Source organism: Primulina tabacum, chromosome 15 (assembly GCF_025594145.1).
Source record: "Primulina tabacum isolate GXHZ01 chromosome 15, ASM2559414v2, whole genome shotgun sequence".
In the NCBI taxonomy this organism is placed as follows: Eukaryota; Viridiplantae; Streptophyta; class Magnoliopsida; order Lamiales; family Gesneriaceae; genus Primulina; species Primulina tabacum.
The window spans coordinates 30,694,459-30,712,394 of NC_134564.1; the positions used below are offsets into that span (position 1 = coordinate 30,694,459).

Genomic DNA, 17,936 nt, shown 5'->3' on the forward strand with positions numbered 1-17,936 from the left:
TTCATCAGACTCTATTATTCCTCCAGGCAGCTCATCTGCTGATCAACATCCACTTTCTCCGCCTCAAGTTCCAGAAGACATTGCTGCAACAATCACTTCAGTTCAGAATGTTGCTGAAACAGTAGCAACTAACCAAGAGTTGGTTATATTTGATCAAACCACAAAGGGACCGGAATTCCCTCATCAGTCACCTCCTCCTCAATCCACAGAAATGGATCTTGTTCTTGAAGAGATCCAAAATATGCAGCACAATATGCAGCAGATAATCACTGACATCAAGAAGGTTCAATCTACACAATTATCTCACACTGTCAAATTGGATTCTTCAATTGAATATGACTCTGCAAAACTGAAAGCAATTCAAGCAAACATGGATTCTCTCACCAAAACTGTAGATGAGATGAAGAAAGATCTAGCTCAAAGCCTATTTACAACTCAGGATATAGTTAGTCAACGAGTTCAACGATTAGAAACTTCTGTTTCTAATAAAATGGAATTGCTGCAGACCTGTTTACAAACTGCTGTCTCATGTATCTCAGCAGATGTCAAAATTCTTTCCACTGATGTTCAAAAATTATCTGAGAAGATGGAGTTGTTTGACAAAAAGGGGGAAGAAATCAAAAGAATGCTAGAACAACAGAAGAAATTCTCTTTTCAGTAGCAGTCTTCACTGTACTCATCAAGTTACTGATTCAGTTGATCAGTTTCTTATTTTATCTACAAAGAGTCCAATCAATCGTGAAATTCAGTTGATCAATCTCTTATCTACAAAGGGTTCAGTTACTTAATTTTGTCAAACACCATAAATGGGGAAATTGTTGGAAACTAAATTTTGGAGTTTGACAAACTGATCAACCAACTGAAAATACGAACCAACTGAACTCAGCAACTGGACTTAATAACTGAAATCGACTGTCTGATCAGTTGGAAACCGATCAGTTAATACATCCAGCCGAATGCCTTAAAGTTAAGTATCTCTCAGCCGAAGATGTCTCGGGAAAGAACTTTCAACCGACAAAGAGACATAACAGATTACAACTGAATATGAAACGCCGCACCACAACCAAGACTACCTAGAACAACGCATTCCGGCTAAAGCAATTAAGACGCCGCAAACAAAGTCCAAAGAATAATTAAGTGGAAATCAACGGATACATAGATTTAAATTTATCTCAAGTTACCGTTGGAAAAGAAGCATATAAATATGACAGAAGAGCAGCTGAAAACAACAACGAAGTGAATACTATTCAAAAAGCTTGCTGTCACTCTGTCAAAATCTTAGCTCACCTCTTACTTGATTTATTCGTAGCAGTTAAGGCTACAATTTGAGCTTACAAGCAAGTTGTAATAATCATTGAAATTCGATAGTGCTAAGATCAATTAAGCACTGAGAACATTCTGTTATACTAAGAGTTTCAGTTTTTGGCAGTGTTAAGTCCAAACTGAAGTGGGTCAGTACAATTCTTGTATTTGATCAAAGTCTTTTAGTGAATATCCTATCCTTGTGATAGAAGGGGTGACGTAGGAGTAATTGAAATCTCCGAACATCCAGAAACAACCCTTGCGCATTTTATTTTTGTATTCTATCTTTCAGTCAGTTACCTTCCGCAACTGATTCAGTTTAACTGATTTATATTGATCAACAAGATTCCGAGAATCAGTTTGTCACCAAACTGAACTCAAAATTTGAAAAGATCAATTTTAATTGTGAGTGTTTATTCAACCCCCCATTCTAAACACTTTTGATATGTTAACCGATCCTAACATATATATAAAGATTAAGTCCCATAAATTAAATGTTTGAAAAATACTATGATGTAGATTTTAAAGCCATAAAGTGACGTATAATTTTATTTCTTAACAAATTTTAGCTAACCGACGAAAAATAAGCTACCGAGGTTGGGGTTTTCTTTACCATGAGGATTTCTACCATATGGTTTCTTCGGTGAGGTTTTTCCTACCGCTTTCTTCAATAATAGAGTTTAGTATTTGGCTTGGAATTTACAATAAATTCATAATTTAAACGATCATCTTGATTTACGCATTTGATTGTCTAATGTACTTGATTCTTGGTTAAATAATGATATATAATTGTACACGAATGACTGAATGGAGTCAGGACAACAGTCATTGTACCGGATTTCTAGTCCACTGGACAATGTGGCTTAGACCCTGAAAGTGAGACCAATGAACAACGGTTCCAAATTCTAGCATATGGTTCATTTGAACAACATGACTTCAGTCCGAAAATGTGAATTCAACTTGTCTCGTAAATGATCTATTGTGTGGATCATACTTGAGTACGTAGGGAAAATGTTACATCGAATGTGGGTGGGAGCAACCTCTTTTGCCTATAATATTCATTTCAGTCATTAACAGTCACTGCATTTCACTTGACAGAATATTGTCCTAACTATATGTTACTATTGATACATTTCATATCATATTGATTTAGTCCACTGATTTTGATTTGTTAACTACATATAAGCCCAATTTATTTTTTCATTAGGTCACAATGAATTGACCTCTATTTTTTTTCTGTTTATTGCAAAATTTCAGCTATAGGATTTCAGGACTACAAATATGATGGAAATTGGGAAAAATGGAAATGTTGACTTAGCAAGACCGTGACTTTTCCGTTGAATTCATATTTTTATTGTCTTTTATAAATTAAAAGATTGTATATGATTCTGCTACCGCAAGTTGAATGCTATGATTTTATTACAAGATGGGGCCCATTGTGTTATCAGAGCCCTCCGGGTTTATCCTGACATAAATTTGGGTGAGGTGAAAAAAATAAAACAAATCCAGAAGATTTTATGTTTTTGGGATTTTGATGGCTTTGACTTATAATGAAAGCCTCTGATATATATCTTATGTCTAGACCTTCTGGTTAATAACTAATAAAATCAGATAAAATGTCAGCCTTAGTTTGACCAAAAAAATTGAGAATTATGTGATCAACAGGTTTTGATTAAAAAGTGTTGATAGTATGGTACAAAATTCCTTCTAAATTGATATTGATTACAAATCCTTTGTTTAAAAGGAAAACTATTTAAATTTTCATTTTCTAAGATGTCTTCGTCAAGAAATAGTTCATGAGCTAGGAGTCAAGATGAACATCATCTCTCCCAAGAAATGGGAAACCAAGGAAATAAACAACATATTCCACGCTAGGAGCAAAAACCAAGAAATATGTTTGACGTATTTCAGCAGTTCATGTGATTCTGTCAACAACCACCAGCAAAAAACTTTGGCGGAGATAATCGAGGTCTTTAAAGATTTTGAAGAAACATGTGATCGAACCCTTGAAAGATTCCGTAGGTTTCACTCACCCAAGTTTTACGGCACCCCTTACGCTCAACAAGATGAAGAATGGCTAATCAAAATAGAAAGGATTTTCTCTGTCCTTAACTACTCGGAAGAACATAAGGTAAAGTTTGTGGTACATCAATTCGAGGGGGCAACACATGACTGGTGGATAGTTGTTGATCACCAGTGGAATAAGAACAACACTCCCAACATATGGACTAACTTTTTGCAGGAGTTTGAGGCAAAATACATCACCCAGATAATACTCAACAAATGAGAACTCGAGTTCATGGAATTAGTTCAAGGTTATTTAACTGTGGCACAATGCAAAGCAGAATTTCACTATTTGATTCACCATGCATGCTCCTCATTACCGGGAAGATGAGGCAAGAAAGACTAAGAAATTTGTCAAATGCCTCAACCTTGACATTTGTTGGGCAACCTTATCTGTCGAAGCCTCAGATTATATTTTGCTGTCAATCAAGCACTACGAGTAGAGGCGGAGATCAAATTGCTACTCAGGAGATAAGAAGACAAAAGAAACTACGGGATCCTCAACTCCATTGAAAACAATAGTCGGAAAAGAATTCATGAAAATGATACCCAACCCGAACTATGTGAGGAATCCAAAAGCAAAAAGTTTCGAGAATACCCAGACGTCAACTATCACGAGAAATGTGGATACCGCGGCAACCCAACCACGTCGAAGAAAAATGTTGGAAGAAACATGGGAAATGTGTGTTTTGTGGAAGTGATCAACATCATATTCAAGACTGCCCGAACAAGAAGAACAAAGCACAACTCACACCCAAGACCAAATTTCCAAATCGAGCATACAGACTCATTAGAAAGGAAGATGACGTCAACCCCATAGTGGAACAGTGATAAGAGAGACATTCAAGACGAACATAGCTTCTGTCTAGCTTGTACAAACTAAGGAAGGTACTCTTGCTCGATGAATAAAAATCTTATTAATTTCGAGTCATAATATTATGAAAGAAAATAATGGGAAAGAATATATCGAAAGACTAAGAGATTTCCCACAATGCAAAGAATCTGGAGATCATTTTTTTAGAGGGATATTATTGTTCAAAATTTAATTAAAGGATTTGAATAAAAATGATAACAATATAAAGAGTATTCAATAAAAATATAAAGTAAAACTATTTAGGTTAATAAAATCAAAATAAATTAATTAATTAAAGATTAGATTTTTTAAAATATATAATATATTTGAGAAGAAAAATGATTCTAGAAATTATTATAAATAACATAAAATTAAAATTAATCTAATTAACAAAATAAAATTATAATATATTAAATACATAAAAATATATGCTAAATTAATAAATAAAATAAGCACATGTAAAAATTCATAGAATTTCTAAATATTATATCAATTAATGAAAAATATTTATTACTAATTAAATTTAATAGAAAAAATGGTGTCATCAAGATATGCCAACATTTGGCTATGGATAATAACTAATCTCATCTCACTTTGCCAACAAAAGAACATCTTGTAATGCATTTAATTTTATCATACAAAACCCTATGAAATTTGTAGCTTGAGAGGAAATTTTGAAGAAAATTGAGTAGTTAGCAAAAATAGTCATCTCCAAAAATTCCAAAAAAACTACACAATACACCTTTTCCACCCATAAACACTTTGAAAAAGAAGGTGCATCATGTTCATCAAACAAAATTTCGAAAATCGATTGAAAACGTGAAGAACATTGCTATAAATTTTCCAGAAAACAACAATCCAGAAATTATCTTGGCTTTGGATTGAAATCATGACGAAAACTAACCTACCTCGGAGAGGTTTTGTCTATCGTGAGGATTTCTATAGTATGGTTTCTTCCGTGAGGTTTTTCCTACCAATTTCTTTAATAATAGAATTTGGCATTTGGCCTGGAGTTTACAGTAAAATTTTAATTTATTGGATCATGTTGATTTACCCTTTTGAATGTCTGGCATACTTGATTCTTGGTTAAATTATGATATATGACTGCAAACGAATGACTGAATGGAGTTAAGACAATAGTCATTATACCAGATATCTAGTTTACTGGACATCATAGCTTAGGCCCGGAAAGTGAGTCCAATGAACAATTTTTCAAATTCTGGTATGACTTATCTGAACAACAAGACTTCGGTCTGGAAATGTGAGTTCAACTAGGCTCGTAAATGATCGATTGCATGGATCCTACTTGACTACGTGAAAAAAAACTACTACACTCAATGTTGGTGGGAGCCACCTCTTTAGTCTATAATATTCATTTCAGAGTCCTTAATAGTCATTGCATTTCATTCTACATAATATTTTCGTAATGATACGTTATTATTGATATATGTTATCTCATATTGGATTGCTGCACTACTGTTATCTTTTGATTTGTTAACTACATATAATCCCAATCTATTCTCTGGCCAAATCCACAAAGAGTTAATCTCTATTTTCTTTCTGTTTATTGTAAATTTCAGCTACATGATTCCACGACTCCAAATAAGATGAAAATTGAGAAAAAATGAAAATGTTAATTTAGCAAGATCATGACTCTTCCGTTGAATTCATATTTTTGGTATCTTTTATAATTTGAAGGATTGTATATGCTTCTGCTATCGCAAATTGAATATAATAATTTTATTGCAAGCGGGGGCCTACAAAAACATTTTATAATGAAAGAACAATTTATTCAAACGATTCTGTTCATCACCTCTAGAATATATTCTGTGTTTATTTTGATCCTAACATAACAATATATATAAAGAACATGTGGAAAAAAGAATATATACATTGGAAATGGAAATAGTACAATGTTTTAATATAGTTTGAATGATAAATAATCATGATATTTATGATATAATAGTGTTAAATTTTCATGTTATACTGTAATTGTAATTTGGATACGTATTTATAAATTAATAATTTATATATGTTTATCGATACTAGAAAATACAGTCCTTCTTAAGTTATATTTTTTAAAATACAAAGGCAAAAATTTGTGTGAGACGGTCTCACATGTCGTATTTTGTGAGAAAGATATCTTATTTGGGTCATCCACGAAAAAATATTATTTTTTATGCTGAGAATATTACTTTTTATTATGAATATCGGTAGTGTTGACCCGTCTCACAGAAAAAGATTCGTGAGATCGTCTCACAAAAAACCTACTAAAATACAAAATCTGTAAGATGAAGTTGAAAAAGTTATAACATATGATAATGAAACAATTAAATCTTTATACTTATAACAACTCAAATGCTACCAACATAAGAATTGTGCTACTTATTTTTTGTGACCCATATTATTATATGAAAATTGGAGTAAAATTCTAAAAAAATGGAGTTAAATAATCTAATTCTGGAAAACCAATATTTTAAGAGGCAGTTGGGTTATTATTTGGAATTGGTTGTGAAAAAGAAATGCCGTTTGAAGATCCGTTAAGGACTTTCTTAGTTTCGAGAAGTAAACAAAGTCGGGCATTGACAAAATCTTTCCTTTCGTAATTTGGATACTGTGACGAAGTTTCATTTTATTTATTTTTGTGTTTAAATAAATAAATACATTATTTTCTTTATAATATTTTAGTTACGCCCATCAACGTGGATTAATGATTTTTTTTTAAAATCTTCTTTTGGGAATATATTCGTAAATTTCTGTTTTATTACAGGACATTTTTGTTAACTGTAAGTCTACTTAATAAGTAATAAATAGTAATTCATTTTTTCCTATTTACAATTATATTTTTATTGTCTGTGTATCATTATTTATTTAAATGGATACGCAGTTATCGGAGAACTTCTCTTATACTTGACCAAATTTATGCTGTAAAAAGTGGGTGAAAATGTTTGAAAAGTAAAGTTTAAATTTTAACTTCACTTAAATAATTATGATCTTCTCTAAATTACAAAAATACATTTGAATATATCTGAAATCTATGGATTTTGAAATTCATCCATTCAAACACAATCTTTGATAATTTAAAGGAACTCGTATTTAATAAATAGAATAGATTAACCAGAGAATATGTAATAATTAGGTAAGAGGATTTGAGAATATTTAGAGACTCCAGACAGTTAAATTTTTTGCAAAATCAGGGAAAAAAAAGTCATTCAGGAACTGTTGTGTTTCTTTAAACTGTGAGAAAAAGAAGAACACTCTCATAAACTCCACATATGATTCCCAAATATTACTGCCTTTCGACTGCAACATCATTGAAAACTCATCAGATTGCAATGAAACAACCTGGAGAGCATATCCAAGCAATGATAATACCGAGTAGAGCTCCAGCAAAGACCTGGGATGGAGTGTGGCCGAGTAGTTCCTTAAGCTTTCTTTGGCTTATTGGATGCCCTTGGAATAGATCTTCAACTATCAGATTGAGGACCTACAGAGATTAAACAATTCTGAGTAAAGTATGGTCAACTTATGAATAAAGAACAGTATCAAGAAATGAGGATATTTGAAGACAATCCTCTGCACTGTATTTTGATTTGCAGCTCCTCCATACATCAATAAATCATTCATTTGCAAAAGCAAGTTAAGGTAAAATACAGGAAAAACCAAGTGGGAGAGGGTGGCGCCAGTTCAGGTTGAATTCACTTCGACGAAAATAATTATATACTAATTCTTCCTTCACCTTGCAGTTCTACAGAAAGAACCTACTCGTTAAGAATGCAAAGGTTTGGTAGCTTCGTTCAGCATTAGAAATTCTCATGCTCGAGTACCACTCATAGATGATAGACATCAATACCAGACAAATCCTTGCTATGCACAAAACATATGTGGGAACAAGTGAGACTTCAATGCTTGTCTTACCAATGAGTTCTGGGCCAATGTTATGCTTAGGTAAGTTCGGTAGGATGTGCCATACATTTAAGTTATATTGAAATATGGCATTATTTATATCTTGTTTCACACGTGACCCATTTGCATGCTACATGACCTAGTTGAGGCCTGTAAGAGGAATACATGACCTGTTATGCTGGTCTGTGTCTATCAAACCATTTAGGTCGAAACATAAAAAAAATGTGATAGCAGTCAAGTTTCTAGCAGGACCACAACAACAACACATATTCTTAAAACAAGCACCTAAAACAAGATATAACTTATGAGACATGCAGAGACAGCTAGTCCATAATTCAAACAATGCCAAGTTCAAGTATCTTGTAAGGATTGGTATTAACAGATGTACGGCCTCAAGTTAACGCCTTTGCCTCAAAACCGTTCCAGCCAAGCCTTTTCAAATAGCAGGAGTAATTTTAACTTGCAGTTCACTCATCAATGAGCTCTAAACACAAATTCCCAAAAGCGCTTATGACACATGCCATATATCGAGATTAGAAGAATGTTAAAAAAAACAATCACAATCATTCAGAATTTGATACATATTGCTTATTCCAAATAATACCCAATAACACAACAATTAACAATTAAGGAGCAGATCATGGAAGACAAACAAAATTAATAGCAATTACCTCAGCTTGCATCCCGGCATGCCGTCTAACACCTATGGCATCATACATAACAATCAAACTGAATCCTAAACAAACAGGAAACAAAGAATCCGCCACCCCATGGCAAATGGCCACAGAAGTTGTTAATGCAGTACACAGTGCAGAATGTGAAGAAGGCATTCCACCAGAGGCAAACATAATCCTAAAATCCCACTTCCTCTCCACACAAAAATTCAGGAAAACCTTCATAGATTGGGCAGCAGCACAGGCGCATAAACCCGAAACGAACGTAGGGTTCGCCGCTAATTTAGCCACAAAAGGACTTATTTTAACTTTAGCCGTCGCCGTCACACTCATGAGCGCCGTACCAAACGCCCCATTTTGTAAACACTCAGTCTCCTGTACACTTAAATCCTTAAAAACAGTGGCACATTTCGACTTCGATGATTCAACCACAAAGATCCCAACTTTCTGAAAAAATGGAATTAAATACGAGAAGGGTTTGATGGTGGGGATGTAATTGCCCCATATTGAGTCAGGGTTCTGAGGTATAGAGGAATTTGCGATGATTGAAAATTTCTTGAATCTGAAGACAGATAACGAGGAACGACTCACCGATCTAGCACAAGAAAAACTCAAGAAACTCAAAGCTTTGAATGGAGAGTGCAGCATCACTAGGGAGCCCATGAGAACAGAACCACAAAGCTGTCAGAATTGAGTTCAGTTTCAGTCTGCATCGAAGCAGGGCAAGAACGCAACAAAGCTTGCACACTTTCGAGAATTCGCAAACGTATGTGAAGAACAGAGGAGGAAACTAAACTATGTACCACTGTTTCTGTTTGTGGGCAAGATTTTCCCTTGCTTTCTTCCCTTTTTTCCTAACTATACATTTGCAATTGCTCATGATAGAGATGCCACTCGTGAAGCATAGTCCATCATTGGTTCAAGGAATATTACTATCTATACCATTGATAAACTATGGATAAGAGGCGAGGGGTCTATATCTTTTGCGAAATTTTTTTTATACAATTATTCTCAAAGAGTCAATTCCATAAAAGTGTTTGGAGAAAAATTACTTCGAACTTAAATTTTAATAAAATGAAAATAATATCATTAATCTATAAACGATATAGCTTTTTAGTTATTTAAGTTTGACAAGAACTTGTGTGAGACGGTCTCACGGTTCGTATTTTGTGAAACTAATATCTTATTTGGGTCATCAATGAAAAAGTATTATTTTATATGGTAATAGTATTACTTTTTATTGTGAATATCGATAGAATTGATCCGTCTCACAGATAAAGATTCGTGAGAACGTCTCATAAGAGACCAACTCTATAAATTTTGGTATACATATCATTGACAATATATTTATATAATTATTATTATATTTAGGATATTTTGTATCAGGATATTTTGTATCAAAATTTATTTATCGTTTTATAATATGAATACTTGAAAATTCATATAAGATTAATTAAAAAAACACGTGAAAAAATGTGTATATTTGCACACAAACATGTAAAAAAATTCTGGAAATGTAAATTATAAAAAAACAAATATTTTTTTTTTAAAAAAAATGATTGTAGTAAAATATGATTGGAATTTTATGAGTTCCATTCGTAACTTTAAAACTGATATATAAATAAAATATAGCATTTTACAAAATCTAAAAAAATATTTATAGAAATTAAAAGGAGTTGTGGAATATGATAAATTTTTTAAGCATACAAATGTCAAATTGTAACTTTAAATCATGAAAAAAAGAACAACAAAAAAACATGTCAATCTTGCTTCTAACTTTTGGTTAAAAATTACAAAAATTGAGCAGAAGTTGACATTCACAGACACATCAAAAAAATTCCACTGTGGTAGAATATAAGAAGTGCTTCCTAGAAGCCTCCTCCAAACACACACAAAAGTCAGCTTTCCTAAGCAGCAACTCATAAGTTCAAATTCTACTTGGTTCATTTTATTGAACATCTCCCATTTTATTTGTTTTTTTTTCCTTTTTTAAAAATTCTTTCATTCAAAATTTTAGTTTTGTCCCTCGATATTTTTACAATTATAGTATGACTTTCGTTTAAATATAAATTAAATTCATTATGAAAAAGAGTGGACAAGCACGCAATGTCTGCCAAAGGTGGCTAGTATGTGTGTGTGTCTATATATATATATATATATATATATATATATATATATAGACACATATTTATTTATTTATTTATTTGAATGTATTGATTTTGAAATAATATTAAACAAAAATATATTAATATATTTATATGTGTAATTAAGTAATAATTTATATTAAAAAGATAAGAGTACAAATATTTATTATTTCACTAAAATTAAATTTATTCGAGAAACTTAAATATATAATGAAACACAAAATAATTAAGAATTATACAAATATTTACAATTACTTTTTTAATCAATTAAATTAAATAAACAATTATTAGGAAAAAAAGAAACTATCTTAAAATTCGCTACAATATATTTTTGAAGAAAAATACTAACAGGAGTATTATTTTATAATAATATATTATGATATTTAAAAAAAATTAAAAGTCAATAGTCTAATTAAGTAGTTTGTCAAAATATTTACGAAAAATTACTCAAGATAGAAAAAAATAAATTTACCTAAATTAGTTGGAGTAAGTATCATGTGAGACAGTCTCACAGATTTATATTCATGAGACGAGTCGACTCAGTCTATATCTTAAGTGAAAAACAATAATTTTGATATAAAACAAATTTTTTCCATAAGCCGGTCAGGTAGAAGATCTGTATTACAAATTGACTTATGAGACGGTCTGAAAAGAGTTTTTGTTAATTAATTTTTATATTTCTTACATTCAATAAAAGAAAAATGCATAAAAGATATTGCATATTTATATCACTATTTAAAATAAAATCATTAGAATACACATTAGACATTTTAGAAAAAAGAAAGAAATAAGAATTGCTCTTTAAAAAAGTAGAATGTAAATAATATTCCATTAAATGTTTGTATGATCGTATCATTATATTTAATTTTGGTTATGATTTTTAATTTTTTGTTATTTTTATATATTTCATTCTTCATACTCTCCAAAATATTTAATAAACTATGAAATTTTTAATAATATTATTCTTTTCAATTTTTTAGTGAAGAATTCATCGTGAAATTTCGGTATATTTATTATTCATAAATCAATATTATTATTATTAGTAGTGTTATTATTATTATTTAATTAAAACTTTATATAAATATTTCTTAAAATGGTCAAAAAATAAAATAAAAATTAATCAAAATTTTCATTAATAAATGATTTTTTGAAAATTATTTATTTATTTTTTAAAATTTTGATAGACAAATAATATATGATTTTTAATATATTTTTATATTCTTTTTATTCGTAACTATTTCAATCAATATATTGAATACAATAGTAAATAATTCAATTTGACGACATAATTGTTATCCTTATTTGAATATGATCTCAAATAATATAATTTTTTATATAATAATTAAATATATTCATTATATCAATAAATTTAAGTAATTATTTGAACGTTCATACTTAATAATTTCAACGCACGGTGCATCGGTGTATCACACGGGTGAGATACTAGTATATATAAAAGAAATTTTTTTTTTGGTGAAGCCATTTTCCTATTCCGTTTTTGCCCTTTCGATGCCTTCATACTAAGAATTAAACTTTGACAGTTTCAGAAAAAAAGAAAATGATAGAACGTTGGTTCTTTCTTATTCTTCTCCCAAATTCCGCACAATCCTTTCTGCTACTTCCCATTTTTGCAAACTTTTTTTTTCTCTTTTTCGCATATTTTATTCTCATTTAAGCTCTTACTAACTGTTTGGTTTGTGCAATATTCTGGTGAAATAATAAAATAACTTACGTACAATTATTAGAATGATAGCATAATATTTTTGTTATAATAATATGATATTATGGAGGATATAAAAATTATAATTAAAATTTAACGTTGCTCTACACACACTATACCTAAATAATTGTTCACATCGTACATGCAATGCATGTGCCTAGTAGCGTATATACATATACTAGTAAAAGATGCACACTGTTGCATGTGTTATTATTATTTAAAATTTGATCAAATAATATTAAACAATTAACACAAAATTATTTTCAATTTAGAAGAGTTGTTCGATTTAAAAGAGAAGTTTTGTTTAGATTTTTTTCTATGTAAAATATGGAGTGACTTGAGTAGGTTTTTAGTAGAGTAAGAAGGATAATTATGGAATTAAATATTTTTGTGTCCTCTAAGGTAGTTACTCTAAGGGTCTTACACTTAATAATAGAACTAGTACACCGACGCACTGCGTTGCGCGCTTGTACAATATTTTTTATAATTTATTTGATTTATATTTAAATGAAGATACAAATATTTTTATAAGAAATAATGAGTGGCTACACTGTAATTTTGATATATGAAGTAAAAAAATAAATAGAAAAAAAAGGAATAAAAAAAACTCAAGTAGGAATTAAACCTACAACCTCATGGCTAAGAAACAAAAGCTTTATCCATTAAACTACATGTAACTTATATTAATTTTTTAACACTTTATTAATATATATATTTAGTAAAACAGACAATGACACCAAAATTTAGTTACTCTAAAGGTCTCTTACTTAATAATATAGTATAGATAATAATATAGATATATGTATATGTATTTTAGGACTTATTAAGTTAGACAATTAATTCATACGGTTCTATGAGACGGGTTGACCAGATGTATATTTGTAATAAAAATCAATAATTTTTGGTATAAAAAATAATACATGTTCATTAGTTGGTTATGGACAGAAATCTTTCTCATAAAATTAATCCGTGAGATGGTCTCATATGAATTTTTGTGTTGAAATTATGGGTGAAACAAAAACTTGTTGTTCCATAAGAGTAACTAACATGTATAAGTGGTAAATGTGGAGTTGCTATTTTTATGTATCTTTTTTCGTATTGAATTGCATTCAGGTCAAAGAATTTTACAAATAAAGTTATGGATATGTATTTTTGTTATTTTAATGAAAGATGAAAAGAATGGTAGCCATATTGAGTATAATCAAGTACCTCACGATTTGGTTGAGTAGAAATTTTTTATTATATATTTAGACTTTGGTGCAAATATGCATAAAATCAAATATTCATGAATTTACATATTATTAGGGTAAAAATTTGTGTTAGACAGGTCTCATTGGTCGTATTTTGTGAGATAGATCTCTTATTTGGATCATCTATGAAAAAGTATTACTTTTTATGCTAAGAGTACTATTTTTTATGGTGAATATCGGTAGAATTGACTCGTCTCATATGTAAAGATTCGTGAAACCGTCTCACAAGGGACCTACTCTATTATTAAAGAAAAGGGTTTATTTGTGATGGAGATGTACGAATATCAGACTGATAGGTTTTCCGTATCTTGTTTCTAGAGCACGCTAGATTATGAATTTTAATATTTTTCTTCGTATAAAGATAACTTACATAAACTCATGATGTGTAAAGTATTTCAAATACATAAAAAAAAATCAAATAAGATGGTCTTATTAGGAATATAAACAAACCAAATTGACTTGAATATGATGAAAATTTGAAATTTCGAATTAGTTCTATTCGAGTTCGAACTCGATTCGAAGTTCTAAAATTTTAAATTTTTTGGCTTGAATTTAGTTTGAATTAAAGATCGAGTTCGAGTTTGGCTCGAAAGATTTAAACATGTTTGCGAATTATTCGAATTATTGCTTGATGTAAGCACTTGAAAGGCTCGGAATTTATTTATTTAATATCTAATCATGTTATATTAATAAAATATTAAGCTTACGAGCGACTTGCAAACTATTGGACAAAATAATTTGGGCTCGAATTCGACTCGAAACAAATTTCGAACATGTTTGAGTTCAGATCTAATTCGATAAGCTCGAATACGAATCAAATTTTTTTGAGCAGACTTGAAAAGATAGCGAACCGGTTCAGTTCGTTTACATCTCACTGTCTCATAATCAATTTTGTGAGACAAATATCCGATCTGATCCAATTATGAAAAAATACTATCTCTTTTGGCAAAAACTTGTGTGAGACGGTCTCACTAGTCATATTTTGTGAGACGAATATCTTATATGGATCATACATGAAAAAATATTATTTTTTATGCTAAGAGCATTAGTTTTTATTATAAATATCGGTAGATTTGACCCATCTCACAGATAAAAATTCGTGAGACCGTCTAACAATAGACATACTCCTCTCTTTTTGTTCTCACTATCTCTTGGATATGATCGGTTGAATAAACTCATAAATTCATTGACTTGTTATCGCATTAAGTTGATTCAACATTTTTAATTTGTTTCAAAAAGTGATAAAATTCAATGACTTCATTGGTCAAAGCACTCCAATAAATTCGCGTATTATCGGACCATTTTTTTCTCAATTTAAAGCTATGTCCCTCTAATAATTGCTGAATGTCCTTGATTATCTCCCGCACGACAACTAACCTCCAAATTAAGTGAAGAAAAAAAACAGGAACAACACAAGAAAGGCAAAATTAAAACCCTTTCCACGATTAAAACCAGATTTAGCTATATTTTCAGGCACGATTCCCATCAATTCGAAGAAATTAGAATGGAATGGTCTGCAAAAAGTGCTGCAAATGCATATCTTGATGCCCTCAAACTGGTATTTGCTTCTTCTTTTCTGTTTTGTTTATTGTCTTTTATAATTCATGCTTGTGCATATTCATGCATGCAATAGATATTGGTTGCATCATGCACGTGCTTCAAGATGATATTTGGGCGATTGCATGTTGGTTAGGTAGGTTTACCAATAAATGAATACTTCTTCTCATTGTGGATGCATGAAAATTTGATCTGATTTCCTTTTTGATTTAAAAAACAAGATAAGATTTAATTTCTTGTTCTTTTTAATTGATTATTATGTAGACTGCCACGAATCGGAAAATAATACAGCTTTTGAACATTCTAATTTTATCTTTTGTCCAATTACATTTGTTCTCAAAACAAATCCAAATCTGAACTAGGATTCCCTCCATTCGTTTATGGCTTGTTTTGTTCTTATACTAACGCATGACTCTCGCCAAATTTTCTCACACAACTCATCTTGTCCAAAAACAGTGTGGCAAATGCAAGCAAGAGTGCAGTTCGTGCGAAGCACAAATACCTGAAAGCAACGAATTCATATCCGCACTGGCAGGAGGCATGAGTGCAAAACTAATTGTGGAGGTGACATCCGATGTCTCCCCATCCACAGTAGCTTTAGCAGCAGCAGCACGACAAACGGGAGGAAAACTAGTGTGCATCTTACCTGCGCCAAAACTCGACAAATCCCAGAAAGCAATTGATGACTCGGGCTTACACGACATGGTAGAATTCAAGACCGGTAACCCTGTAGATGTGTTACACGATTATGTGAACATAGACTTCTCTTTAGTAGATTGTAAGGCGGATAACTATGGAAGGTTACTCGAAAAGCTTGATGTGAATCGTAAGAGATCAGTCGTGGTGGCAAATAATCTGTTGGGAGGAGGAAAAGGGTTGGGGGGACACTTGATCGGGGTGGAAAATCAGACTGAAGTAAGGTCTATGAAACATCCTATTGGTAGAGGTATGGAGATTACAATGATTGGCAAAAGTAATGATTTTGGTAACAAGGAAAGGGGTACAGACAGAAAGAGGAGGATCATGAAGAGGGGTGACAAGAGCAAATGGGTTTTTGAAGTTGATGAAAAGAGGGGAGAAGAGCATATCTATAGGATGCCAAGACCACAATGATACTTTTTATGCAGCAGATATGCATTACAGGATTATTACTTCGGTTGGTTCGTGTGGGCAGAAGTGGTATTACTCTGCAGTTCCTTTGACTACCGAGTACGAAACTGCAGAACGTCCAAGGGTCCGTAATTTCAACATACTGTGCAAGCTTGACCGGTGCGGGCGGGCGGACGGGGTTGGGGTTTGGTGGAAAGGGGGTTATAGGTACGGGTATCTGTACATAAGGATTATCGTGCATAAAACATTTACAAGGGAGAATCTAAATTCATAACTGATACACACAAAGCGTTTTAACCTCGAACTGTGGTAAGTGAAATAAACTGTCTGATCAGCAAATTCAACTTCTATAGCTAAGTAATGAATATATATATTTAGCTTTACTCTGTCGACTCACCTTAACATTCAATAAACAAGTACAGCTTCAGACCATTTTTTGAGTTATGAATTTGAAGAGAATATATGCTCTGTAACTCGCTTTGCTAGATGAAATTTACTTCCCACAAAGTAATTTCTTCAGGTAGTTTGTAGAAAGTGAGTGGTCTTGTGTAATCCAAAGAACAGATCAATTACGTGACCGTAAATAAAAATGAATGATAGCTAACGCGGATATAAAATATTATTTAAATTCCAAAAGAACGAAATTTAGTACTTATATAATCCATTCGAAATTTGAAAAAAATAATCAAAAAACAATACTGTTATTCCCGTTTCACATTTTTCTAGTTGTCTTCCACCATGTGTTAAGAAAGTAGATGAGTTTTTACAATACAATGTGGAGTGTGAATAACAGATTGTGTTGTAAGCAACATTATTGGAAAGATTGTGTTGTAAGCAACATTATTGGAAACAAAACAAAAGACAGCAAATTCCTATTCTATAAGCGAATGAATACCATGGACTTCATGTTTTGTATGTAAGGAAATTTGTTCCCGAATGAAGATGCAATGATCAAGACCTCGGATAATCCAAATATGAATCTCCAAAGAAACCCTACATATTTAAAGAACACAGGGATCAGCCGAGCAAAAACAAGATGGATTTCTTTTTTCAAATTTTGGCAAGAAATATATGCTCATACAACTTAAATTCCTTACATAATCCAGAGAACGAATCAGAATAACATACTGTTACTGTCAAGGGCAAACTAATAAGTATTACATGGCGATAATTTTTTTTTAAAAAAACCTCTTTAACTTGATTCAGAATAAAGACCTATGGGACAACCTTAATTTCTGCATCAGTATCCAATACCTTTCTTCCAGACTGCCACAAAACTTTAACTTATCCAGCAGCTCACAAACTGAGTTTCATAACATAGCAATATGCTACGCTCAACTTTTACATCAAACTCAT

General features: G+C 31.4%; 2 protein-coding genes across 2 annotated transcripts; one reads left to right on the forward strand and one right to left on the reverse strand.

Annotated features, from left to right (window-relative positions):
• Positions 1 to 7,383: 7,383 nt before the first annotated feature.
• LOC142527346 (uncharacterized) lies at positions 7,384 to 9,749 on the reverse strand. Its single transcript, XM_075632119.1, has 2 exons — positions 8,797 to 9,749; positions 7,384 to 7,706 (listed from the first exon to the last, which is right to left on the reverse strand). The coding sequence occupies exons 1-2, from the start codon at positions 9,460 to 9,462 to the stop codon at positions 7,545 to 7,547; spliced, it is 828 nt and encodes a 275-aa protein (XP_075488234.1). The 5' UTR covers positions 9,463 to 9,749; the 3' UTR covers positions 7,384 to 7,544.
• Positions 9,750 to 15,334: 5,585 nt separating this feature from the next.
• On the forward strand, positions 15,335 to 17,544 carry LOC142526270 (uncharacterized). Its single transcript, XM_075630539.1, has 2 exons — positions 15,335 to 15,471; positions 15,927 to 17,544. Exons 1-2 carry the CDS (start codon positions 15,418 to 15,420, stop codon positions 16,581 to 16,583), a joined length of 711 nt encoding a protein of 236 aa, XP_075486654.1. The 5' UTR covers positions 15,335 to 15,417; the 3' UTR covers positions 16,584 to 17,544.
• Positions 17,545 to 17,936: the final 392 nt, after the last annotated feature.

Bases quoted from the DNA above. Each gene is read 5' to 3' on its own strand.
- LOC142527346 (XM_075632119.1), bottom strand. From the start codon at position 9,462: ATGGGCTCCCTAGTGATGCTGCACTCTCCATTCAAAGCTTTGAGTTTC. The intron at 7,707-8,796 runs GTAATTGCTATT...TAATCTCTGTAG, and splicing joins ATGCCGGGATGCAAGCTGAG to GTCCTCAATCTGATAGTTGA.
- LOC142526270 (XM_075630539.1), top strand. From the start codon at position 15,418: ATGGAATGGTCTGCAAAAAGTGCTGCAAATGCATATCTTGATGCCCTC. The intron at 15,472-15,926 runs GTATTTGCTTCT...GTCCAAAAACAG, and splicing joins ATCTTGATGCCCTCAAACTG to TGTGGCAAATGCAAGCAAGA.